This window comes from Ailuropoda melanoleuca, chromosome 4, assembly GCF_002007445.2.
Source record: "Ailuropoda melanoleuca isolate Jingjing chromosome 4, ASM200744v2, whole genome shotgun sequence".
NCBI classification, from domain to species: Eukaryota; Metazoa; Chordata; class Mammalia; order Carnivora; family Ursidae; genus Ailuropoda; species Ailuropoda melanoleuca.
Window position 1 is genome coordinate 61,448,733 of NC_048221.1, and position 26,300 is coordinate 61,475,032.

Genomic DNA, 26,300 nt, shown 5'->3' on the forward strand with positions numbered 1-26,300 from the left:
CAAAATATGCTCTGTCACCTGCCAGCTGGGGTTCTGGGGACTTAAGACAAAATGTCAGAAGTATATAGTATATAGTATATAGTTCAGAAGTATATTCAAGTTGACTCATTTAGACGTTTGCACCAAATTTTAGGAGGTCTATTTCAAAGACATTTTATTTTTGTTACTTATCGGATCTGCAACATAAACCAGATTTAACTAGAAAGCTTCCCTGTACCTAAAATGCCATTTACAGTAAGACCGGAGGTCATTAATTATGGGGATTTCCCCCATTAGGCTTAAGGCTCTATTATAAGAGTCAACTAAAAATTACAAAGGGCTTTATTATTAAATGCTAAGGAGATATGACAAGGTTTGATTAAGGTACAAAGTGTCCAAAGTAACTTTTCATATAAGGTTAGGATATATTTAATGTTTGGCTTCTAACAGCTTTTTGTTCTATTATATGTGCGTTTAATTTGTGTCTAGTTTTTAGCTATGCCAGAAGATTAGCTTTCACCATTCAGAGAACAGCCAGCGCCGAAATTTACAATCAAAATATTTGATATATATAAAGGGAAAAACCCTCAAATTTACTAAACTTCCCATATTTTAAAGGGTGACCATTTAAAATCAATGCAGTGGTCCTGTTGTTGTCAAATGTTCAGTAGCCTTTATCCCCTCTTTAATTCAACAAAACCCCTCTTCTTGTGTTCAGCAGGGCCATCCCCACCCCACCCGGCCATCCACAGGGGACCCACGACTCACACCTGCCGCAGTTATGAGGGAGTACCAGCCATCACCACCTGGTGTTGCCCACGTTTGTAGAAGTCTGGGAAGAATGAAGGGCTGAGCAGGGATGAGGCCCAGAATGAGAGAAAGTGCCCCTGGATCCAACCATACTTCCCAATGATGGGAGCTAACGGATTCCCTTTTGAAATTTTCCTCTTCTTTTTGTTTTTTTTCCACCTTATCTTTTTTTTTTTTTTAAGATTTTATTTATTTATTTGACAGAGACAGCCAGCGAGAGAGGGAACACAAGCAGGGGGAGTGGGAGAGGAAGAAGCAGGCTCCCAGTGGAGGAGCCTGATGTGGGGCTTGATCCCAGGACTCCAGGATCACGCCCTGAGCCGAAGGCAGATGCTTAACGACTGAGCCACCCAGGCGCCCCTCACCTTGTCTACTTTTGATTGGACTTTCTGTCACTTCAATGAAGACTGCTGAAAAATACAACTGCCCATCCCCCACTCTCACTCCTCCCAGCCCACCTCCTTCAACATGCCAAACTGTTGATTCCCACTTAGCAAAGTGCTATATTTGGGTGAGAAAATCCAAAAGAATACAGTCGTGGTTTGGGAGCACCCAGGTTTGGGTGTGGGATGGTGGGGATGGGGGGCCAGCGTCCCCTCCGTGTCATGGTTAACTGCGGGGCTGGTGTGCCTGCTGCCTAAGTCCAGAGAATCCTGGTTTGAAAATACTTACTGCAAGAGCCATCGTGGGAAATCTGTGACACGGGTGGCCATAGACATCAGGCTTAACCAACCCATACCATCGAACCTCAGTCTGATGGGGGCTCGCGTATCTGACTTCGGATGGTCCCAAATGAATTCACCGTGGTCAGTATCTTAGGCACAGCTTGTCAGAGAAAACCCCAAGGGCAGCTCAAGAGAGGGGGCAGGCTCTTCAGTACAAGTTATTTCAGACAAGGCCAACTCTAAGTCAAAGTCGACTCAAGCATAAATGCCATCACTCAGCTGTTTCAGTTAGCATCAGGTCACACAGAGGCTCAGACATGTCGCCAACCATTGACCACGGATGAGCTCAGGAAAGGAGAGGCAGCGCGGGGGCAGAAGAGACAGGCGGCACGGGGCTGTGAACAAGACGTGAAGGAGGCCTTGGGGCCAAGCTACAGAGGACAAGCGGGACAGTGGGATGTGGGACGAGGCCGAAGGGCTGGGCCATGCTGCGGCGAAGACGTGTACAGCGGAGGCTGGCAGACTGGGCTGGGCAAAGCAAAAGGCCTGTCAACTTAACTCTCTTCTGAGTGTCCCACTGGCAGAAAAAATTCCACCTGGCATGGTGACTCACCATTAGGAACCAGACAGGCTGAAAGAAGGGGAAATATGAAGTTTCTAACCACTTGTGGGACAAAGGACTAAATGCATCCTTGGCAGCTTTTGTGTCTCTTTGGGCAACAGCTTCATTTGCAAAAAATCCCAGCCTTATTGTCAGTGCTGTTGGAAGCCACAGTCCATCCACACTCTCTGTAAGGTCTGACAACAGGGGAGAATACACCCTTCTGACAGCCAGGCTGGGCTAGAAACAAAGGAGGCTGGAGTACAAAGTTGGCCAGGAAACTTTCTTCCTCCAGTGGTTTGAATCTAGCTTTTAAAAATGAAAACCAAGGTTTTTCCCAAAGGCTTAGTCAGTCCGCATCTCCACAGCCAGACCACAGACAACATGACCATGGGAACACCGCGGGCTCATGGGCAGGACTCGGGGTCAGCGAGTAACTAACTTCTTGTGGGCCTTTCCACCACAGTAAAGCGAGGGCTGATCCCAAACGCAAGCTCAGCACTAAGATCCACAAACACGAAAATAATGTCACGTCACCCCAAGGCCCACCCCCCCATAGTACCCATGTCCATTTCAGTGCCCGTCTCACTGTGCTGTATTTATCTCCCTGAGAAAGATGGTGTTTAGTCCTGTTGTGGCCTCAGGGCCTGACATTCAGTAAGTGTTTGCTCAAGTTAATAAGCCCCACTTCCTATCTCACCACCACGATTCCGTACGCACTGATCAGTCCTTCCTGACTGATCTCTCCAATGATACACACTTATGTTGCCGGGAGCGTTAACACGTTACTGAGAAGCGGGCTGTTACCACAATGAGCAAACCTCCCAACCCCGGAGGGAGGAAGGACTCGTGTACATCGAAAGGGGCTGCCACACCCGAGGCAAACCCCCACTGCCTGGGTAGGGGTTGCCTGCTGAGGGATAGACAAAGTGACTGTTGGCCATCCCTCTGCCCAGGTGGTCCCTCCTCCAATAGGCAGCCCCCCCAGGAGCCAGCTCAGAGAGGGGTGCCGGAGCAGAGGGCCTACCATCACACGGGGCTATGCGTCCGGGGCTCTGAACTGAAATTTCCATTTCTGGGCATAAGAAAGCCTGTTCATGTGTGAGCAGGCAGGCAAATAACATGGTCGAACATCTCAGCCTGAAAAAAAAGGATCATTTACAGTAGAGGATTTTCTATCCGATGTGAAAGTCAAATGGTAACACAGATGCCAATGAAAAGAATTTTTAAAATTTTTCATTATAATTTTTAATTAAAAATACATATTTAGTAACTCTCAACACATATTCCCGACCCAAGCATCTCTGAATATGCAAAGGGGTGTACGAGACGCGGCCATGGCATGATGCCATGTGACCGAGCGAGTCAATCCGCTGGCAGAAGCTCAGAGCACAGGCAACTTCTTAGGACCGTACCTGCTAAGTGAAATGAAATGATAACTGCATGCAAACGAGCAAAGGGACGGCAGCACATTCGTGGGGGGAAACCCAGGCGGCAAGCGGCTGGCAGCGACGACGGAGCCACACTTCAGACGGCATTGCAAGCCTGGCTCTCACACCGACCAGCTTGGAACCACAGTGATCCTACCGCACCTCCCTCCCTCGGTTTCTCCATCTGTAGTACGAGCATATCGGTGGCCCCAGTGGGCTGTTAGGAGGGTCCAGTGACAGGGGAGCTCATGAAGTGCCATGCCTGAGACACAGCAGGAGACCAAGCGATAGCCCTCATCATGTTTACTGCTGTTATTAAAATATCTAAGAGTTTCCCTTCCTGGTTGAGGAAAAAGGCAGAGCCAAGTGGAGAAGAGCACAGGTGGTATTTTCCCAACTGAGGTGTGCACATATCTGTTTTCTTCGTAAAATGCTCCTGGGGGGCCAGGCCCTCAACCTCACTCCTGCTCTGGTCAGGAGCAGCGATGTCATGAGGGCCACCATGATCAGTCACAGAATGCGCGATCACTGCAAAATGGGCCTTGGCATAGGGTGAAAAAGGAGCCCCGCTTTCCAAGTAGGGATGAGCAGAAAGGCTCACAAGCTCACATGCTGCTCTGAACAGGGCAGATACCAGTTACCAAGATGCCAGGCTGTACCCGCCTGTGCTCCAAGAAGGGGCCTTTGATGTCCCTCGGTTCCGGCCTCCAGGCCCCTCATCTCTGGCTTCCATGGACAGCGCCCCGCCTGTGCCTCGAGAGGCCTGGCTTTGCTGTGAACGAGCCTTGCAACCTTGGGCAAGTCACTCCATTTGCCTGATTTTCGTGGAAAAGCTTGGACCCAGGTTATCTCAAGACTCATTCTGGTATTTGAGGGTTCTACAGATAGCCCAATCTCTCAAATGAACTCCACTTAAACTTAACTATGCGTATTAGGATAAGAAGAAAAAAACAAAACCATGGAACAACCGCAAGGGGTTCACATGGTCACCACAGCATTTTTCGTAGCACCTGAGGTTAAATGCTATGGATTTAGCCAGGTTAAATCAGTAGCGTAAGAACCACTACCATTTCACTACTAACTCATGCTCTACTTATAAAAACTCCAATTTTCCAAGTCAGACCATCCACTGCGTTGCTCCCTGAAAAACCAAAAATACAAAATCAAGCGAGATTCCCTGTAAACAGAAAGGCCTGCTCTGAGGAAACATGATGGCTCCAGTTTTAAAAAACGGATGAAGGGCTGCCCTCCAGGTGGCTTCCGGGCTGTGAGAACCACCGGGGCAACCGGGGTGTTTGCCGAGTCTATGGGTTAGCAGCGGAGTGGGGGGGGGAAGCACGAAGACAAGGCATCAGCAGTGTGGAGGGCCGCCTGCACCCCACCAATTACACTCCAGCCTAGGGCAGGGACCAGGCAGGAACCCTGCAGGTGCCCACCCGCCCTCCAGGGCTGAGTGCCGGACAGGAGCTCAGCGGGAGCGGGCACCACCAGGAGGTGCCCATGCGGGCCCCACAGGGATTCGGGGCTCAGCGTCAAGCACCACAGCACAGGCGAGTAAACAAATACCCTCTCTGCACCCCATGCCTGCCCCCAGGGGACAGACACCAAAATGTAATAGCGAGAAGGAACATTTGAGACATGGAGAGGGTCTAAAAAAGAGAGCGTGCCATATGGGGAAATGCAGTTAGAAACACGGTAAGAAGATTTCACTTTAATTCCTAGGCATTTTTAGTTCATGTTTCTCTGTTCTAAAACTTGAGACTCCCACATGAATATCTCTTTAGTCAAGAAAGGGTGTTCTCTATGCTCTTTAGAAAACTGAAGCAGAAAATGATAATTTTAACAAGCAGCATACAAGACATCGGTTTCTGGGAAATACATAACCTGTGTTCTTGTCCTTCCTCAGGACACAGGGTAGCGGCCGGCCCAGGGGACAGAGCAACGTGGCTCTCGCACACCCACATGTGACGACACGCCTGCTTCTCCTGGTTTTCTCCGGGTACAGACCCCTCCTCATTTCCCCTCGCCTCTCCTGGCTTTTCTCTCGTTAGCATTCTTTTTAACAATCTGTCTCGTCTCTAATTATCCTCCCACTAATCTGTTGTGAGTTGTTTTACATTTTTGGTTCTAAATACTTGGACGCTTATGATATACAAAAACAAATCCAAGTTTATTTTGGGTCGCTGGCACCACAATTGCCGTAGAAGCATCCATATTATGTGGGCAATGCATTTGGCAGGTCACTTCTATTGGGAATGAACGCCCAAGACAGAAACCTAAAGAATTCCAAATTACGAGACGTGTAGGTGATTCATGGTCATAACGATGGTAAATTATACAACAGAGACCAGAAAGGTAAACCCGACATGCTAACTGTAACTCTGGGAACCCAGACTCCCTGCTTTATTACTGTGAGGGGATGATAACTGGCTGGAGGAGTCGAATGTTCAAAACCAAAAGGAGTTACCAGGTGATGGCAATGAAGGAGTGCGCCTGTCCCAATGAGCACCGGGTGATGGATGGAAGTGCTGAATCACTACATCGTACGCCAGAAACTAACACAACTCTGTACGTTACCTACACCGGGATTTAAAAAAACCAAGAGCAGTTACCTTAACCTTTCCACGGGGAATGGTTTGGCTTTGCGCTTTCTTGAAATGAAGAACTGGTTCCTCACAGAGTGACACAGCCTAGGAATCATGTTTAAGTGACTTCCAGGGAGATTAACAGCAATTTTCTTACCCTTGTAGAACATTCCATCCGGGAAACAAACAACTTCTATGACAGATGCACCATAAAGAACCAGCTTCTCCTTTTGCGTGGTTGACAGAATACCCAGAACTCAGCCCGCCGGGCACTGACGAGCCAGGAAGTGGATGCCAACGTTCACCTGGTCAATCTCCTTTCCAGCATGTGCTGGACCAGCACGTGTGCCTTGCAGAAAGAGCTGGATATCTTCTGGACTAGTGGCACTGTGACAGCCAGTATTAGGAACAGCAGGAAGTCACCCATGCAACGTCATTCTGACTACATATGTGTATAAATACTGAGCAAAGAGACCCAGGGATGAGTTTGGGGTGAGGAGGTCACAGGTAATTTGTATTTTCCCATATTTTCCAGGCTTTTAAAAATAAGTATGCTGTGTTAAATGTTAGTTTTATAGAGTACCGGCATCTCAGAGATGGCAAGGCTGAGGAATGCCTGTTTGCGGAGACCTGGGCCGTCCAGAGAAACTGTGAGTGGTGAAGACGGCTGAAATGTATGCGCCCGCTAGTGGTGGTTACAGGCTTGCCACTGGCCAGACGGCTCCCGAAATAAAAACCAATGTACAGACAAGACATGTTCCCGTGACATTCGGCCTCTAAATCACTTTAATGAATGGCTCCTGCTCACCCCCACATGAAGGAACTGGGCAGAATTACTAAGTGGCTCGCTTGGGGTCAGGGAGAAAACGATGCTCACCGAAAGAGCTGGTCCCCTAGCATTTTAGGGGTGAGAGCAAGAGTGCAAGGAAACCACAACGGCTGTGCAGGTGGGGGCCCGGGGAGGGGTGGATTTCCCTGGTACCGACTCCAGGCAGGCACTGCGTGTGTCCCCCCAACCCTGCCCGATCTGAACCCCCAATTCTAGCAGCTGACCAACGATAATGGAGGTTGAAGTCGGGCAGACGCGGTGTGAATTCCAACCCTGTCCCTTACTGCGTGTTCCTGGGCACATGCCTAACCTCCCGGTGTCCGGGTTTTCACGCAGGGAACCAGGATGTCAGCACGTCCCTCTTCGAGTTAGAGTGAAGATGGAAACAGAAGTGCATGCAGGCACCCAGCGCGCTCCCGGGCACGAGGAGACACTCAGAGAGAGACAGTTACTACCGTCTGCGCGCTGGAGGCATGCACACGAAATCCGTTTTGGGGTCCTGGTCTGAATTTTTCTGTGGCATTCACTTCTGGTTTGTCTGCAGGGTGTCAGGGGGGACACGTTTTTGCAGGGAATGTCAGGAGCATGGGGAATACGGGCTCAGGGAGCCTGCGGGCTCTTCTGCCAGGGCACGGCCATGGTGACAGTACTCCCAAGGGGACCAGAGGCCTGGGACCAGTCCTTGGGACAACGCTGAAAGCCCATCTGAGGTCCCTGAAACACGGCCGCAGACATGTTAGGTCCCCACTGCGGGCCCTAGATAAAAATATTTATATGGAGTCCAAACTAAAATTCACGTAAAAGTAGGAAGAACATTATCACACACATCTGAATTTTGTCTCCTTAAGCTGACATTCATGCCTAAAGCATCCTACTGAATGTTTCCATGGATGTCCTGCCATCACCTCAAACTTAAACAGGCCTTGTCCTCACAGCCTGATTTCTCTTCCTACTTCCCGAACTCTCTGCTGGACATTCATTCAGGCTCAGAGCCCTGGAGTCACCTGTAGCTAACACTTCTTCCAGCTGCTCCATACCCAGTGAGCACAGAGTCCTGGGGTTTTCCTGTGAAATCCTCCTCCGCTGCTGAGCTTAGACTTACGACATCACCCCTGGGTGGCTCTGCGGCCTCATTCCCAGCCTCCTGCGGACAGACAGACCCTCTCCAGTCCCTTCCTGAGGACCAGGACCAGGCTGCCTCGTGCACGCCCTGACGGTCATCTCTGTCCACCACATGGAAACTCTTGGGGGTTCCCTTTCTAAATGGTCCCGGGCCTGGTGTTCAGGGCCCGCCATGTGGGGCACCCAAATCCCTCAGGACACCCCCATGCTCTCCCTCACCCCAGTCCAGCTAGCTCTGGGAACGTCCTCCAACACAATTTGGCTTCCAGCCTCCAAATGTTGGCTTACGTTCTCCTTCCTCACCTGAAGCCCATCTGCTCTCTCAAGGGTCCGCTCAGCCTGGGTATTCTTCACTGAAGGACTTCATTCAATTCTCAATAGTTGCAGGAGACAAGCAGTCACTTTTCCCATTTTACAGATGATGCAGTTGAGGTTCACAGAGTTCAACAGCTGGGCAAAGACTGGATCTGAACGTGGTGGTGAGTCTCTCTCCTAACCATTATGCACACGGCTCCGTGAAGGGTAGGACAGAGGCCCACGCTGCAGTTTCCAATGAGAAAGGCTGAGACGGTGCCAGAGCTCAACTGAGGACTGCTTACTGGGAAATGCCAGTGTCATTTTCGCAGTTATCACAAGCTTCAAAAAATCGACAGAACCTTCTCCTTACTTCATATCCCACCGGATGGAATGACATCCGGCCAGGCTCCCACTTCTGATCCAGACATACCCTATTACACCATGCTGATCCCCACATAATGTTTGCATCTCGGTTTCAAAGGTTTTGGTTACTGTTTCCAAAGGTCACTCAGCAGGGAATGAAGCAGCTCAGAAGGGATTTCCCAGGGACAGAGCGAGGAAGGGACAGCGCAAACGCAGACTGTTCCCACACCACAGGCTGGGGCAGTCGTCACTCACTGCTCATTTTTAACTGACCACCTGCCCTGGCTCAAGCCCGCTGAGCACATTTATAAGCACAGCAAAGATCTGCAATCCTGTGGTCTCTAAACGAAAATTCCCTCATAGTCCACACAATCACGGAGGCAGTGAGCCCTGGAGATCACTTCCGACCATCACTCTCCCTATCTCCACGTCAACAAAAAAGTACACACTGAACTGACTCAAAACAGTCCAGGCTGATCCAGCAAGCAGTGGGGATTCCCTCACTTGCAAGCTAGGGACAAGGCAAGAACTCTGGATAATTATAGAGAAGTTCTGAATTAAGCACTGTGGGAAGCCATTCTGATGAAGCATCAGCCGGACACGTCTACACCCGGTGTTATTCTTATGTTTTAGGTCCAATGGCAGCAGGTGCTCAGTAATACTCTGATCTCTGAAAGGCTGATGCCAAATTTAGGGTAAGTAGATGCCTGGACAAAGCAGAGGGTGGGGGGGAGGGTGCCCAAGGTATATCTCCTCTGCTACAAGCCTACTTTAGAGCCTTGGGTTGGTCCCTAAACCACTCATGTCTATCCATTCATTTTAATGTGAAGTTAGAACAATGGCGCAAAAATATTATTTTCTCTGAGCCATCTGAGAGCCACTCCCCTGTCTACATGATGTTCCAACAAACCTAAATGCTCAGTGTGTATTTCTACAAATAAGGACAGTCTCCTTCACAATGGCAATACAACCATCAAATCAGGAAGTTAACATCAGTACATTATTATTGCCCAATTCTCTGAGCCCGTTCAAGTTTTGCTAGTAAGTTTTTTGTCTCTAAACTAAAGGACTGGGGCGCCTGGGTGGCTCAGTCGTTAAGCGTCTGCCTTCGGCTCGGGGTGTGATCCCAGGGTCCTGGGATTGAGCCCCGCGTTGGGCTCCCTGCTCTGCTGGAAGCCTGCTTCTTCCTCTCCCACTCCTGCTGGTGTTCCCTCTATCGCTGGCTGTCTCTCTCGCTGTCAAATAAATGAATAAAAATAAAATCTTAAAAAATAAATAAAATAATAAAATAAAATAAAATAAAATAAAATAAAATAAAATAAAATAAAGGACTGGGTATCAATAAAATCTCCTCTAATAGTCTAACTGCCTGTCTCTGCAACGGAATTCTATCAAATGCCTACCCACTAAATCTGGGTATTCAACTTGGATTTGGATACAAGTTTGAGATGAAATCCCATCTCCATCCCACACTGGTACTAGTAATAGCGTGTTCCTGGGGAAGTCACTTAGCCACCCAAAGTCAATCCCAGCATGGCTCTGCCTCTAAGAGCTGTGAATTTCACCCACAGGAACCACCCCCTCCCTGTCTGAAAGCATTCGCTCAAAAGGGTACAAGGGCTATTTTACAGTTAGTTACTCCCAGGTCTGGCTTGGAATCAGAGGTGGGAGTCCTGGTGCTAATCACTGGCAGGTTGCTAACTGGCCTTAGGTATGGTCACACTGGGACAAATGCTAAAGGAACAACTGTGGGGGGTGGGTCACTTCTGGCTCCAGACACCCAGGGAGGTAGTCAGCGACAGACACATGTGCCTTGGAACAAACCCTCCGAGGAGGTTGCCGATAGCTTCTAAATGGAACCGTATCGTTTTGGGTAACCCAAGCCAGCGTGTGTACTTAAGTGAACCACTGAGAACAGAGTTAACCTTGGGGCTTTGCTGGGTCCCAGCTGCCGTCACGAAATTACAACAAAAACCCGTTCTTCAGTAGTCTGAGGGAAAATCTTTGAAAAATACCTCCCTGGAAGCAGCTTCCCCATCTCAAAAGATGTAGCACGGCGCTTTAAAACACCTAACCCATGTGATTTAACGAGCGAGGCTGCAATGTCAAGGCCAGACTGTAGACCAGGAACACTTCTCACCATGGAGCAAAGAGCTGTACGGTTTGAGCCCTTCAAAATATCAACTGGGCTCTGCCAGCAGAACGGGTTCTTAACAATTGCCCCTTGTTATCTGCGGAAAAGTTCTCTTTGACTATTCATGATCATAAGTTGAATATGAGAGGAGATCCAGTTTATAAATGTTTTGCTCATGTGCAAATAAGAGCCCATATTGTTTTATTCGATTATAAATTATTAAAGGAAAAGAAGGAATGTTAATCCTTTCCCAACAGAGATCTTTTTGTCAAAGGTACTGCTTTCTAGAAGTTACTCTAACAAAGTATTGCATGTGATTAAATTGAATTTTCCACTGATCTCAACAGAGCAACTGAATATGAGAAAGCAGGAGGGAGCTCCACAGAGTTCCAGTTCTCTGCAACAGAGACATAAACACATTTATAACACTTTGCTGGGGAGTCTGGTGCGATTTTATCCCAAACCGGGCACCTGCCAGGGAAACCTTACTCTGGATTGAGGAATCAGGTGGACTTCCATAGTGTAAAAATCACAAAGGTGGATGACTACCACGTGTGGCTGCTGGAAGGTCGACACAATGCTGTGTAGTTACTAACATAATTTTCACTCCTTCTCATATGCACTAGAGAGAATTTCTGCCGGCTGCATCAACTAAAATCACGCTGTAATCGTGACAGCATGCTGGTGACAATACTTGAAGCAGGGAGCCATAAACACTTGGCTCCAACCTTTCTAGCCACAGGGACGAGTGGGAGGCAGGACGGGCCACAGAAGGTTTTCTCACCTTCCTTGTTGCCAATGATGCCGTGTCAGGTGCGGCTGTGGGGGATTAAGAAGTCACTCCACTGTGGGGATTTCTTGTCGGGGGGCCTCCCTTCCCCTCGGTACTGTGCAAGAGGGCAATGGAAAACTCACCCTGGAATACCAAGGTCTCTCTTGGTGCAACAAAGCAAGGCTTCCGGGCAGCACAGTGAATACAATATTAAAAGATACAGGAAAACGGCGGGGGGGGGGGCATTTCTCCACAGATACAGATGTTGAAAATATAAATATAATTTTATCTGTGTTTTTACAACATGTAATGCTTAGCACAAATGTGCCCAAGCAGCTGTGCACCTGAACGACGAGGCCTGGTGGGGAGCTGGCATCTTCCAGAGGGGGGCACTCCCCACTCAGGCAGCTCCCAAGAGCCAAGGGGAACAAGTTAAAGAAAAGCAAACTCTGATTCTATTTAAGGGAGAGCTTTCGAGCAATCTGTGTTCTCCAAAAATGGAACTGGCTGACTGTCGAGGCAGAAGTGTTCTGGCAGAGCTGGGTGGCCATCTGTCGGGGGCGGGGTGGTGGCCCAGTACCCAGCACCAGGAGGGGGTGGTGGGGTGAGGCTCCTCTATGCTGAGAGCCCACAGTACCCCCAGCACCCAGTACCAGGAGGGGGTGGTGGGGTGAGGCTCCTCTATGCTGAGAGCCCACAGTACCCCCAGCACCCAGCACCAGGAGGGGGTGGTGGGGTGAGGCTCCTCTATGCTGAGAGCCCACAGTACCCCCAGCACCCAGCACCAGGAGGGGGTGGTGGGGTGAGGCTCCTCTATGCTGAGAGCCCACAGTACCCCCAGTACCCAGCACCAGGAGGGGGTGGTGGGGTGAGGCTCCTCTATGCTGAGAGCCCACAGTACCCCCAGCACCCAGGACCCAGCACCAGGAGGGGGTGGTGGGGTGAGGCTCCTCTATGCTGAGAGCCCACAGTACCCCCTGCACCCAGTATCCAGCACCAGGAGGGGGTGGTGGGGTGAGGCTCCTCTATGCTGAGAGCCCACAGTACCCCCAGCACCCAGTACCCAGCACCAGGAGGGGGTGGTGGGGTGAGGCTCCTCTATGCTGAGAGCCCACAGTACCCCCAGTACCCAGCACCAGGAGGGGGTGGTGGGGTGAGGCTCCTCTATGCTGAGAGCCCACAGTACCCCCAGCACCCAGCACCAGGAAGGGCCGGTGGAGTGAGGCTCCTCTATGCCGGGAGGCCAACCGTTCCCCAGCACCCAGTACCCAGCACAAGGAAGGGCCGGTGGAGTGAGGCTCCTCTATGCTGAGAGCCCACAGTACCCCCAGCACCCAGTACCCAGCACCAGGAGGGGGTGGTGGGGTGAGGCTCCTCTATGCTGAGAGCCCACAGTACCCCCAGCACCCGGCACGAGGAAGGGCCGGTGGAGTGAGGCTCCTCTATGCCGGGAGGCCACAGTACCCCCAGCGCCCAGTACCCAGCACCAGGAAGGGCCGGTAGAGTGAGGCTCCTCTATGCCGGGAGGCCCACCGTTCCCCAGCACCCAGTACCCAGCACAAGGAAGGGCCGGTGGAGTGAGGCTCCTCTATGCTGAGAGCCCACAGTACGCCAGCACCCAGTACCCAGCACCAGGAGGGGATGGTGGAGTGAGGCTCCTCTATGCTGAGAGCCCACAGTACCCCCAGCACCCAGCACCAGGAAGGGCCGGTGGACTGAGGCTCCTCTATGCCGGGAGGCCCACAGTCCCCAGCACAACAAACAGATCACAGCTCCAGAAAAAGTAGACACGGAGTGAGACATCTGGTTAATGGTCTCAATTTGAGGCTTTGTCTTTTCTCCTTTTACAAAGTGAAGAAAAAAAAAATGACAAGGTATTCCAGGGAATTTCTAGATAGTTCAGAGTGCTCGCTTTGTCTTATTTCCTTTCTGATCATCTCACTCAATTTCTCAGCATCTCATCTTAATTAACTACGATATCAAGAATACATTTTAAAAAATGGATAAGAAAGAAAACAAAACAAGTCAAGGATGTTTAGCATCTCCGAAAGAAGGTACTTTGGTGGGCGAGAGGCTGAAATTGGAAAAACTAAATCATATTAAGCTCAGGTACTTATCTGTTCATGCTAACTTCATTTCTGCCATAGTTAATCAAGAGTTATAGGTAAAGGACAACATGTTTCTTTCAACTGACTTGGGGAAAAAAATTACAGGGGCATCAAGTTAGTGGAAAAAGAATCAGACTGCTCATGCAAAATGAAATTTCTACATCAGCCTCAGAACCTGCGATGGCTGGTGTGATTCATACTGAGGCCTGTGTCTCATTTCTCTTTCCACATCACACAAATAACGTAAGCCCTACCACAAAACACTACCCAATAAACGAAGTCTTCAAGTGGATCTGAAGAGAGACTTAGGAGACTCTTCAAGATTGCATGAAATTTAAGACGAACATTTCACAACACCCACTACATTCGGTGTATAATTTTCTTTCCAGTTTTCCCACCTGCTCCCTTCCCACCCCACATGAAACACATCCTCGTGTTAAAAATAAAAAGGGAAAAGTCAAGTAAATGTAGCACAGGTGGTTATATTGACTTATTTCATAGCAAACTCCTAAGCGATAACCAGCAGCCTCAGGAATGACCCGCATTAGACTCTCATAAGGAGGCAGCACTGACTTTTGTAAACGGCAGCTCAGCTCATCAGTCTTCGGGGAGGCCCTCACAGTTACCTCCCCACACCATCTGAAGCACTCACTACTGTAAGTACGTCAGGTATGCACACTGAGGCAAGGGGACACCATTCACTTTAGGTGATTCAAAGGGGCCTGTCTCATGTCAGGATACAGGGTGCGTGGGAAGAAAACGGGGTGACGAACCAACTGGGTTGAGCTCCCAACAGTCCCCACATGAGTGACCACTGCCGGCCTCTGGCATCACACTGGTGCGTGCCCACGGCCACCTGAGCCAACACGGGCCGGGACTGTGGTATGGACGTCATCCATCTGAGAATGGGAAAAAATCCACCCAGTTTGAAGTACTTTTCGCTCCTTCCCACTCTATGCAGGAAGGCCTCGTGGACAGAGTTGTGTAAGACACAGAAGACTTGATGGGGTGACATGGGCGGAGTGGCTGACATTTTTGGAGGTGGTAATTCCACGTCAAGAACCTCCAGAAAATGAGGCCAGGAGACAGAGTCATGTGCAGGGGCCCCCAACACGCAGGAGTGTCAACTTACATAAGACTCCAGACTAAAATCTCCGGGAAATGACACACACGGAATTTCTCCACCATGATGGCTTCATTTTCAGAGATTTAAAAAAAAGACAACTAGGAAGATGTCAACTTTAAAACAGACCTTTTTAAACACACACACACGCACACACACACACATGAACTAAAAAGACGAACACTCCCCCCTCCCGAAACACAAGGCTGCCTGCCTTCTCTAACAGGAAGTAGTTCAGCTCTAATCCGGGTCCTACCGCACTGGCACACTCACCTAGCGTGTCCTTCAGGTTCTTCACGAGGGAGCCCTTCTTCAGGCTGTTCTTCCTCTCCACGTAGTTGGACGGCACGTAGCCCGTCCTGTTGGCCGCGTTCCTCACCCGCCACCATGTCTTGGAGTCATCCAGTAGCCACAGGCGCTCGTTTTTCTTGATGTCCAGCTCCTGGTCCTGTTGGGCAGTGTAGTCCCACTTTGCTATCACAATAACCTCCTCTGTCATCTTTCATGGAGTCCTTCTGCCAGCAAAACATTTGGAGATGCTCATTAGAGAACCAACCAAACACTTCAGCCTGCGTATCAACTTGAAAAATTATGCATTCACAGCTTTTATTACAACTTGGCAACCGGTTTCCTCCTGGGTCTTGAAATAACCTTAAGATGACCTTCTTTCAACAAGCTTTAGTATTTTGTTTAGAAACGGCAACCTCATAAAACAAATCTTCATTTTGTACACTGGGAAATCTGCCTGCTGTGCCAAAACCGAGCACAAACTTTCCAAAAATTCTAAGTAACAATGTCATAATTACATGTGTTCACTTGATTAAGTAACAGCAGCGCCTTGTAGCTGCTATGTTTATATCCACTGTCTCACGATACGCTGAGTTTTATGAATGCATTTAATGTACACACACACCCAAACTGCTCTTATAAGTTAAAACTAAAATAAATGGGGTATCTGGGATGGGCTCCTGAAACAGGAAAAGGAAATTAGTGGAAACAATGGTGAAATCTGAATAAGGTCTAGTTAATAGTAACACAGACCAATGTTCATCCCTTAGTTTTGACAAATGCACCATGGTTGTGGGAGAGGTTAACACTAGATGGTAAACTGAGGAAAAGGTATATGGGAATGTTCTGTACTATCTTTGCAAATTTTCTATACATATAAAATTACTCTTGAGGGGCGCCTGGGTGGCTCAGTCAGTTAAAGGTCTGCCTTCGGCTCAGGTCATGATCTAGGGTCTTAGGATAGAGTCCTGCATCAGGCTCCCTGCTCAGTGGGGAGTCTGCTTCTCCCTCTGCCTTTGCCCCTCCCCCACTCATTCTCTCTCTCAAATAAAATCTTGAACAAAATAAGATAAAATAATAAAATAAAATTACTCCTGAAACCTGCACATGGGTGTTTATAGCAGCTTCACTCATAATTGGCAAAATTTGGAAGTTATCAAGATGTCCTTCAGGAGGTGAATGGAGAAACTGTGGTACATGCAAGTAATGGAATATTACTCTGTGATAAAAAGAAATGAGCTATCAAGCCACGAAAAGGCATTGCTAAGTAAAGAAGCCACTCTGCAAAGGCCACCTACTGACTCATTCTCACAAGACCCTCTCCTTGACCAAACTTTAGTCAGGCTCCTCTGAATCCTCTTCCCAGACTAGGCCTGTACTTCCACGTTTGTCTCTGCATATCCCAATTTTACCATGAATCCTGCTAAGCTGGTTCAGCCAGAATCCTCCACTCTTACTCAGGTGATGCCTGATAGCCTGGCCTGCCTTCAAGAAGAATCCTGTGAGGTCAGTTTAGTCAGAATCCCTCCTCTACCCCGATGTTTCCTCTCAGTAACCATCCATTCATCTATGGCCTACCTTACTCTCTGCCTATGAACTCCCATTTTTACTTCTTATATTTAGTATTGAGTCCAAATGCAACTTGCTTATAGTAATGCCTCTCAGTAAAGTCTACCTTACCCTTCTTTAACAAATGTCATGAATATTTTTCTCTTTAAAAATGCCAACTACACGACGTTCTGGAAAAACCAAAGCAATGGAGACAGTAAAAAGATCAGTGGTTGCCAGGGGTGAGGGATGAGGGTGGGATGAACAGGTGGAGTGTGAGATTTTTAAAGAAATGAAACATGAGAGGCTATGGACTATGAGAAACAAACTGAGGGCCTCAGAGGGGAGGGGGGTGGGGGATTGGGATAGACCGGTGATGGGTAGTAAGGAGGGCACGTATTGCATGGTGCACTGGGTGTTATACACAACTAATGAAGCATCGAACTTTACATCGGAATCCGGGAATGTGCTGTATGGTGACTAACATAATATAATAAAAAAATCATTAAAAAAATAAAAAAATAAAGTAGTGAAACTGCTCTGTATGATACTTTAATAGTGGATACACATCATTACACATTTGCTGAGGCCCATAAAATATGCAAAACCAAGAGTGAACCATATATAAAATCATCCCAAAATATAAAGTTTATTAAAACAAGAAATAAATATGGTATATTATACTTCTAGTTAAGTCAGTTCTGGAGTAATATATAGCAAAGGCACAGCTGAATGACTAAAATGAATACAGTTATCAACTATGTCAGCAGCTCCATACCTTTTAGGTACAAAATGGCCCAGTATTTTTTCCAGCAGAAAAATTTGATATTCAATCCTTCAAATGACCAAGTTTCCTTAAAACTTGGAAGGAAGGGATAATGGAAAGACTCTTGACGAAAACCCTCTTCCCTCTGACAGAGACAATTTCTCATTACTTTCTAGGGATGACTTCAGGATTACAGAGGGAACCAATGCGTGTTGAGTCCGTGGACGCACAAATACCTCTTTTAAATAACATGACACTTTCTACTAGATGCTAAAGAGACTTATAAATAATACATGTTCTCCTGTTTCTTGAATTAACTTCCCAATTTAGAGATAACAAACCTTTCGGGAAGGAGGAAATATTTAATAAATCTTATGCATAATGTAAGCAACATCCAAGAGGACAGAGTTGACACAACGCTCATTTCCAAACTGGAAACCGTTTTGTTACCTACTTTTGGGAAATCTCGAGTCCATACTATGTTATCTCTCTCTCTCCTGACCTTTCTGTCAGGGTTAAACTTTTCAAAGTCCTAAAAGCAGTTTTTCTTCTTTTTTTTTAAATAATAACGAGAGCAGTAATAGGATGGGAGTTCAGAGAATATCCCATTTGAATACCAGGTTTGTTTCTTAATTACACAGTTTTCAAGAGAGTTTTTAACAAGACCAGCCCATCACATAAGACCAATAAGAGCTATCTGTGACTTTCCTGCAGGATGTAACTGCATGCACAGCAGGTAGGTAAGGAGCTAGCCAGGCAGGGTATGTTTCAGTGTGCATGAACATCTCTGGGAGCTGAAACACGTAGGGGCCTGGGCTCTACCCCACACCAATCATATCAGAATCTTGAGGAGTGATGTCTGAGCATCAGATTTTTACAGTTCATCTTTCTGATAGGCCTCAGAAGGGGAAAACCAAGTAAGCGGGGACTAAGTCACAAAATGCCACCTCAGGACGCCTTCTTTGGGTCATTAGACCTGTGGACGATCATGGGAATTTTGAGTGTGTGATGGGTACCCAACACATGTCAACTCGCTTCATCTCCAGAACATTCACCTTTCAGGCAGGTGTTATATTTTAGGAGACTGAGGATCACAGAGATTAAGTGACATGCTGAATGACAGGATCTGAGCCCAGGCCTGTTGACTCCCAAATCTGTGCTCAGGTGCCCCCTTCTGGCGGGGTGGCTTGGTGAGGGTCTAATGGGTGATCTGCAGTTTGATGGGCTTATGTCAGCCCAGGAAATCTAGGATTCCAGGCCAGGTGAAAATAAAAAGTTCCCTCACACCTAGGAAATGACAGCAATGGATTTCAAACCTATTCTAACTGACTTATGACATCTTCCCATCAATATAAAAACTTCACGAGGCCAGCCAATCAATAACTGCCTGACTCCAGTGAAATCCACCAATCAACAGGTGCTTTGTTCCTGTGCATTAGAGGGCTAGCCAATCAACAACCACCTCACCCCGATGGAGTCCACCAATCAACAACCACCTCACCCCAATGGACATAGAGTCCACCAATCAATAAACGCCTTACTCCAGCGCTTCTGAATATCAGCCAATCAACAGCAGTCCCAGTGGAAAGAAGCCGAGAAGGGAGTAAAAGCAGGGGGATGGAAGGTGGTGATGCTGAACCACGTATATGGCAGGAAACCAAGATGTGGGGAAAAGGGAAAGGAGGATGATTTCAGTCTTAGAAGATGGGTAGGACTGGGGGGGTGCAGTGGAGTCAGAGCGGGGCTCTCCAGGCCAGAAAGGTGTGAGCAAGAACCAGAGGGTAGGAACACACTACTAAGCAAAAGAATTAAAAATAAATGACTTCAGAAAGTCATTTAAAATAGAAAGCGAACAGAAGATGTATCTCTGGATATCTTTTTTTTTTTTAAGTTTTTAATTCCAGTTAACATACAGTGTAATATTAGTTTCAGGTGTCTGAGACAGTGATTCAACACTTCCACACGACACCCAGTGCTCATGACAAATGCACTCCTTAATCCCCATCACCTATTTCACCCATCTGCCCACCCACTTTCCCTCTGGTAACCATCAGTTTGTTCTTTATAGTTAAGAGTCTGTTTCTTGCTTTGCCTCTCTCTTTTCCCCTCTGCTTGTTTGTTTTGTGAAATCATTTGGTACTTGTCTTTCTCTGACTGACTTATTTCACTTAGCAGTATACTTTCTAGATCCAGCCATGTCATTGCAAATGGCAAGGTTTCACTTTTTGATGACTAATACTCCATTGTATATATGTACCACATCTTCCTTATCCATTCATCAGTCGATGGGGCACTTGGGCTCTTTCCATAAGCTGGCTATTGTAAATAATACTGCTGTAAACCTAGGGGTGCATGTATTCCTCTGAGTTAGTGTTTCTGTATTCTTTGGGTCAATACCCAGTAGTATGATTGCTGGATCATAGGATAGTTCTATTTTTAACTTTTTGAGGAATCTCCATACTGGTTTCCACAGTGGCTGCACCAGTTTGCATTCCCACCAACAGCTCTGGATGGCCTCTGTTGTTTTTTTTTTTTTTTTTAATTAAGCCATTTCAGTGTTCAGTTCAGTACCCTTCCCCCACCCCACACATCGCCCAGCATGCTGGCAGAGGTTTCACTTCCTTCTCTTTGCCAACACAGGTTGGAAAAGCCACCTGGAGGCCTGTCTGGAGGGAACTGCAGGTTGGCCAAGAGTTCAAATTCCAGCCCTTTTGCTCAGCACCCCAACAGGGGGCCGTGTTACTGTCAGTGAAGGATCAGTTGCTACAGTGTGCAGGACATACTGGACTAGAAAGAGATGCAGCTGAATCAAGATTATTCCATAACAGGGACGCCTGGATGGCTCACTCATTAAGCGTCTGCCCTTGGCTCAGGGCGTGGTCCCAGCGTTCTGGGATCAAGCCCCGTATTGGGCTCCCTGCTCAGCAGGAAGCCTGCTTCTCCCTCTCCCACTCCTCCTGCTTGTGTTCCCTCTCTCGCTGTGTCTCTGTCAAATAAATAAATGAAATCTTAAAAAAAAAAGATCATTCCATAATAAAATTAGATTTAATGTTCTAATAGTGGAAAGCTTTAACAGAAGAAAGTCTGAAAAAGTACACTGAATGTTAAGTGAGAGACAGTATATTCTGATTTAGTCTAAGAATCACAGAGGTCAAATCCCAAGAATAATGCACATTTATCACTCCAGCTTAGGCAGTTCCAGAAAATCTCATTTTTGCCTTTGTTAAGTACAGCTAATTAAGTTATCATGGAGGTCTAACCAACAGAAAGAAGAGCCACATATTTGATTTTATACAGCCAGATCCTATCTTAAATGTCATGTGGCCGCTTTAGAATAGAGCTTAGCAAGAACCTCATGTCATACTGGATAAAAGAAACCCTCAAAGAACCTAGCAAACGAAGCCGCTTTTTCAAAATTTAGGTGGGAGAAGATTTGGGGGGGAAAAAATGTCTAGAAGAGCTATAAAAACTTTCTTGGCTCAAAAGTTTTCACTAATTCCTAAAATAACATCGATCCTATTTTAGGACCCTATTTTCTTTCTAAAAACAATCCTGTTAACTGCATCTTGCTGGGTTATGGCAGGGTTACATACTACTCATAACAGGCCGGGTTCCTCCAACACCCCAAAATGATCACAGGTGTTTCCAGAGAGGTCTCCAGCACCAAGCTGAACCACTCGGTCCTAATGACAAAGAGAAGACATGAGTCAAGGGGGCTGGCAGTCTAAGCTCAGCTGAACCACGTGGAGGTCCACCGCGGACTTCAGCTTATTCTGTAAAATGGGAGTAACAGTACTTGCCAGGCCTCACCAGATAGTCCTGACGCTCAGGAGAAGCATGCAAACACAGTGGTGAAGAGGGTGAGGTCCCGTGTCATACAGACGTGGGCTGGGGCCCCGCTCTGCCACATTAGCCCAGCTGCCTCTCGTACAACATAGGGTAATAAGAGCACCTCACTTGGGAGCTTGAGAAGAAAGCCCTCAGCACACTGTCCGACACAGAAAAGACTCGAGAAGAGGAGTCACAGGATACAGAAGATATATTTACATATAATAGACTATTTCTCGCCATAAAGAAGAATGAGATCTTGCCATCGGCAACAACATGGCTGGGCCTAGAGGGTTTTATGCTAAGGGAAATAAGGCAGGGAAAGACAACCACCATGTGACTTCACGCACACGTGGACTCTACAAAACCTGTAAAACGAAACAACAGACTCTTGAATACAACTGATGGTTTTCAGAGGGGAGAGATCAGTGCGGGAAGGGACAAAATAGATCGAGGGGATTAAGAAGTACATGCTTTCGGTTATAAAAGAAACAAGCCACGGATAGGTACAGCACAGGAATACCCTAATACCGTTTTATGGTGAGAGATGGTGGCGACATTTGTTGTGGTGAGCACTGAATAACGTACAGAACTGCGGAATCACTATGTTGGACCCCGGAAACTAACATAACATTTACGTCAAGTACGCTTCAGAAAAAAAAAAGAATGAGAATTACAGCCATAATTACAACCGTCTGTACACTGCAGCAAACCTGACAAAGGTGAGCTGGGGCTGTGCCCTAGTGACGCCTTCCTTCAGCCAGTCGGGATTCAGGGCGCACTTCCTGTGCAGCACACATTCTTCCAAGGCACCGGGCGGCCGTTGTCTTGTGATCCCAGGCCGAGGCACAAGGAGCACCTCCCCAGAGACACGCCCCCTGACCCTCCCATCTAAGGCGGTATCACCATCCGGCCTCTCCCGTCCAGAGGTCATTCAGTGAACGACTTACTGCCTTACTTCCTGACCAGCGCCACCTGAGACTGCCTGCTTGTCTCTTCATGTCTGTAAGGTCCCACTGTGTGACAGTGGCTGTCTGAGCCGCCTGGTGTGATGGGACGCTCAGGGATAAGGCGGACTGATGATTCAAGGTTAACATACACCTGCCTCATGGGACGTCTGGCTGGCTCAGTCGGTTGAGGGCCCGACTCCTGGTTTCGGCTCAGGTCATGACCTCAGGTTGGGAGACGGACCCGCGTTGGGCTCCGCCCTCAGCAGAGTCGGCTCGAGACTCTCCCTCTACCCCCACCTGCACTCTCTAAATAAAAATAAATCTTAAAAGAAACATATATATACACATATATTTACACACACACACACACACACACATCTGCCTCATTTACCCTTCTACCAACAAACCAATTTAGCCCACTGTAGAAAAGACCAGAGTTACAGAGTTTTTAAAAACTGCCAATCCCAATTCGCAGTATAAACCTTACATGGATGAAATTGGATTTCTCGAACTTAAGTCAAAATACATAGGTAGATAAGTAGACAGACCAAAAAGGTGTAACTTTTTACCCCTAGAATATTAACTTGGAATTTCAGAAAAATACCTATGTGTGCACATGGAAACAGACCTATCAAAATGTATGTGTCTATGGGCAAATAACTGGTGTAGAGAGTAACAATGTAGGAGAAGAAGTTAAGACTACATGAAAAAAATTATTGCCTTCCCCACCTTGATTTTCAACATATAGTCTGCAGTACTCAAATAAGACAACCTACTTCACTATGGGTCTAAAGGACTTTTTTTCCTTTGTAATATTTCATGCCTTCAATGCAGTCAACCTATTATTATGGAAATTCACTGACGTATATAGGCTTTGAGCAGATGAGGTAAGAAAGAAGGATAGGCCCCCAAAGGTTATCCCAAACCTAGTATCTACAAACCTGCGGACGCGTTAGATTACACCACGGAGGGTAATGAAGGTGCTCATCAGCTCGTTCTGAGAAAGGGAGAGTGTCCGGATGCTCCAGGTGGGCCCAGTGCAATCACAAAGGCCCTTACCAGCAGGAGAGGGAGGCCGAACAGTCAGAAATTTGGAGACGCTGCACTGCTTTATTTGAAGACAGAGGAAGGATCTGTGAGCCAAGCAAGAGGGCAGCTCTAGAAGCTGGAAAAGGCAAGGAGCAGATTCTCCCCCAGAGCCTCCAGAAGGAACACAGTCCTGCCGAAACCCTGATTTTACAGTGAGCCCCGCTATCGGATTTCTGACCTCCAGAAACGTGAAGAGGATGTGTTAAGCCACTGAGGTCGTGGCGAGTGGCTACAGCAGCCAATAGCAAACCCACGCAGTGAGTAATTATGCTAAGGTGGGTCCAAAAAGGGAATACCTTCTATGTTTTCCCTCCTGTATTACCATGTCTTTGTCCCTTGGTGTCTATTGGCAAATATTTAAAAACAGTACATGTGCATTAAGGAGATCTACTCAAAGAAACGGTCCCAGAAGCAACTGAAATACCTTAAAACGTCCTTATTAAAGTTTCAAGTTGTGTTGGAGATCAAAGACTTGCCAGACGCCAACTAATTTGACGGGAGTTGGCAGAAACCTGCGGTATCCTGTGGGGGGACAGAAAGGCCAGTTGGTGGCTTTTTATAAGCAAGATCACTAATTACAGCTAACACACTTCAACTTTAAGTAGGACACAACATGGAATCCAGTGGCTGTTCCAACTCGCAGTAAGTTAATTAAGCCATGACAACAGTCAAGGTCTTACCACTGCCCCAAGGCACACAAATGCACTACATGTAATAAACGACAGCGCGAGGCTCACCACACCTTCACTCCAGAGGGGGAGAGGTGCCAACTGAGTGCTTGAGGGGTGCACGGTCGTCCGTGAGCAACGCCATCCACCTCGTCCCCTCACGACACTGCCGTGCACGCGCTCGCTTATCCACGGCTTACAGCGACCTTCTGAGATCGAAGTTATCTACAGATGTATTCAATGAACAACCATCTCGGGGCATAATTAAATAACCCGTCCAAATCCACAAGGCTGTCAAGGGCCTGGACGGGGATTTACCTAAGCTTTCTATCCATTACCCTCTACGGCCTGGGAGTGTTTCCTGCTAGCAGAATTTTGCAGCGTGGCTGAAGAAAGAAATCCCAAGGACAAGGTAGATACTGAGAAATAAGAACCGAATTTCAATTTCTTTTTGATAACCTGGTAAGTGAAAATCCTAAGGGAAAAAGAGAAGGAGCTCCCAGTCTTCTGGGTGCAATCCGGGAAGGCCTCGCTGGCTTTTTAATATCCCATCGGAGGAGGGGTAAAGGCAGACTAGATCAGCTGCGAGAGAATTTTCCCGATTCCCAAACACGAAGTTGAAGAGCTCAGGTCCCCCCATAGAGCAGGCCCACCGGTAGTACTGTCACCCCGAGCAGACGGCCACCTCCCTGCAGCCGACACACCAAGAGCCTGGAGGGTTATTCTGGACAAGGTCTTTTTTTTGTTTGCTGCTAGTTTTATTGGATGATGGTCAGAGCCTGTGGCCTATAAAGTTTCTACATCTTTGAATCTGTGAAGGTTTCCTTTGTGATTGTTACTCTCAGCTGGGGAAGGCCAGGGTTTGAAATCCAGTCTTCGCACCAACCAGGCAGGTGACGTTGGGGGAAGTTGCCTGACCTCTCTGACCTCCATTGCCGTGTTTGTCGACAGGGTCGGGGGGCTTCTGTGAGGACAAAATGAAAGAATCCACAGGACATGCCCACTACCTGGTCCGTGCTGGGTACATGGCAGACATTCTTGCTCCCCCTACGTCATGCGATTCCAAATGACAAGGCTCGCTAGACTTCCATGAAACCTTGACAGGGATTCAAAAATATGTTGCCCTCGATTATGATAGTGTCATTTAAAAAGAGTGAGAGAACTTAAAATAACAATAAGACCCAGTGCTCTACAGTAGTGTCATAAAATCGAGATGCCATAGTACCATCGATCCCATTCTGGAAGTTTTACCAGGAGGTCTCAGTGGGCCTTGGGTACACCCCGGCTCCCACTGTGGCTAATATGAATGATACCTGCTTGCAGTGAGCCTAGAGAGAATCATGTGTCCACAGTATTTATCACAATACGTTTTATAGACAAGTAGCTGTAGCCAAGTTATTTCTAAAAAGAATTTTTTTTAAAGATTTTATTTATTGGTGGGGAGAGAGTATGAGTTGGGGGGAGGGGCAGAGAGAGAAGCAGACCCCCACTGAACCAGACCTGGGTCTCACTCCTGAGACTCTGGGATCATGACTTGAGCCAAAGGCAGACACTCGACTGAGCCACCCAGGTGCCCCTCAAAACATAAATTTCAAGTATTTGTTGAGGTTTATTCCAGAGAAGCAGCCAGTGAAACAATCCCCAAGATGGGGGGTCGCTGGCTTTTTCTGCTCCTCCTTTGCGGCCTATCCCTCCCTGGTGCTCCTGGCCCCTTTCCCACCCCTGGAGCTCTGCAAGCGAGCTCCCTTCCCACTACTGGCTCCAGGGCTCCTGTTCCCGGGCCTCTATTCCTGGGGCTGCTGGCTGTGCCGCACCCCAGTATTTCCCCCTGCCCACGGGGCTTATCCTCATGACCCAGAGCAGGACTGATTACAGCACGGATTAGCAGGAGGCTCAAGCACACACTCTGCCACATGATTTCTTTTTTAAAATTGTGGTAAAATACACAAGATTCACCATTTTAACGGTACAGTTCAGTGCCATGAAGTATGTTTACACTGTTGTGCAACCTCCATCTCCAGAATTTTCCGTCTTCTAAAATTGAAACCGGGTACCCATTACACGCTAATTTCCCATCCCTCCCCTCCCCATCCCCTCCCCCCAGCAACCACCATTCTACTTTCTGTCTCTATGGATGTGACTCCTGCAGTGTTTGTCCTTTTGTGCCTGGCTTATTTCACTCAGCATAAAGTCCTCAAGGTTCATCTACGTCATTGCAAGTGTCAGAATTTCCTTCCTTTTTAAGCCTGAAAAGTATCCCATTGTATGGACAGACCACATTTTGTTTATCCGTTCACCCATGCATGGGCAGACGGGCTTACTTCCACCTCTTGATTATCATGAGT

At 47.6% G+C, this 26,300-nt stretch overlaps 1 protein-coding gene across 3 annotated transcripts in view; it reads right to left on the reverse strand.

The window, feature by feature from the left end:
* Window positions 1–26,300, reverse strand: part of NCK2 (NCK adaptor protein 2) — a 73,081-nt gene that overhangs the window by 22,363 nt on the left and 24,418 nt on the right. Inside the window, exons 2-3 of one of the 3 annotated variants that reach the window (XM_011231145.3) lie at window positions 23,712–23,809; window positions 15,092–15,333 (exon numbers count right to left, since the gene is read on the reverse strand). In XM_011231145.3, the coding sequence (XP_011229447.1) occupies window positions 15,092–15,317 (226 nt within the window). In that variant the 5' untranslated portion in view covers window positions 15,318–15,333; window positions 23,712–23,809. The remainder of the gene's footprint in view (window positions 1–15,091; window positions 15,334–23,711; window positions 23,810–26,300) is intronic. The other 2 variants (XM_034658923.1, XM_019805066.2) reach the window with 2 other exon arrangements.